Here is an 875-nt window from a genome sequence, read left to right as displayed (position 1 = left end):
TTTTTTATGAATTTATAACTCGAAATAATTTGGCAAATTTTCGTGATTTTTCCATATTTTGTCTTTTTTTGAACTTTAAATGCTTAAAAATAAAAACTGTGACTAACGATTTTTAATATTTTTCATCTGCCTTTGAAACAATATACTAGGAGCCTTCTATTAAATTTTCAAGCTTTTTTATCCAACAAATAAAATTTTATTGATATTTTTAGAAAAAAAACTAAAAAAAAATGGAAAATAAAAATGTCCGTAAAGAGCTCAAAATACATCAAAATATTTTGAAAATGTTATGGTGTATAGAAGATGCTAAGATAAACATTCAGTCAAAATTTCATGTATCTACGGTAATTTTTTTTAAAGTTACACCAAAAACCAAATTCAATTTTGTGAAAAATCGATTTTGCGTAAAAATTCCCGTTTTTCCTTAATTTTTCTTTTGTTTTTCTCGGCGCTTTTGAAAACCACTAGGAAATTTAAATTTTGACCTTCCCAATGCACCAACGATATTCACTTTCTGATCGAACAAGATACTGAAGTTGAAAATCGTAGCATTATTTCGACTACTTATCGTGTACACAGACACAAAAAAAATAAAAAAATAAAAAAACACACATCATTGTAAAATCAATACATTCATCGTTCCACTCAGAATCTAAAATTTAATTTATCAAACGATAGATATTAATATAAGTTGAACCAATTTATGTATTGGAACGTACATATTAGTGATTTTTTTTTAATGATAACGAGTAAAATTACTTCAGATAGTCTATTAGCCACAACAGTTCCTGCACTTCCTGCACCGACCACTATAAAATCGTATTTTATGTCCAATGTCATGTAATCATCTTGTTCCACGGTGGTTTCTCGTTTAA

The 875-nt window shown here is 27.1% G+C and overlaps 1 protein-coding gene across 1 annotated transcript in view; it reads right to left on the bottom strand.

Annotated features, from left to right (window-relative positions):
• LOC100163926 (glucose dehydrogenase [FAD, quinone]-like) overlaps positions 1–868 on the bottom strand; it is a 17,058-nt gene extending 16,190 nt beyond the window's left edge. Inside the window, exon 1 of the mRNA XM_008180800.3 lies at positions 760–868. Within this exon, the coding sequence (XP_008179022.1) occupies positions 760–840 (81 nt within the window). The 5' untranslated portion in view covers positions 841–868. The remainder of the gene's footprint in view (positions 1–759) is intronic.
• Positions 869–875: the final 7 nt, after the last annotated feature.

Source organism: Acyrthosiphon pisum, chromosome A2 (genome assembly GCF_005508785.2).
Source record: "Acyrthosiphon pisum isolate AL4f chromosome A2, pea_aphid_22Mar2018_4r6ur, whole genome shotgun sequence".
Classification (NCBI taxonomy): Eukaryota; Metazoa; Arthropoda; class Insecta; order Hemiptera; family Aphididae; genus Acyrthosiphon; species Acyrthosiphon pisum.
Note: the sequence above shows the minus strand (reverse complement) of the source record. Positions and strands in the feature narration are given on the sequence as shown.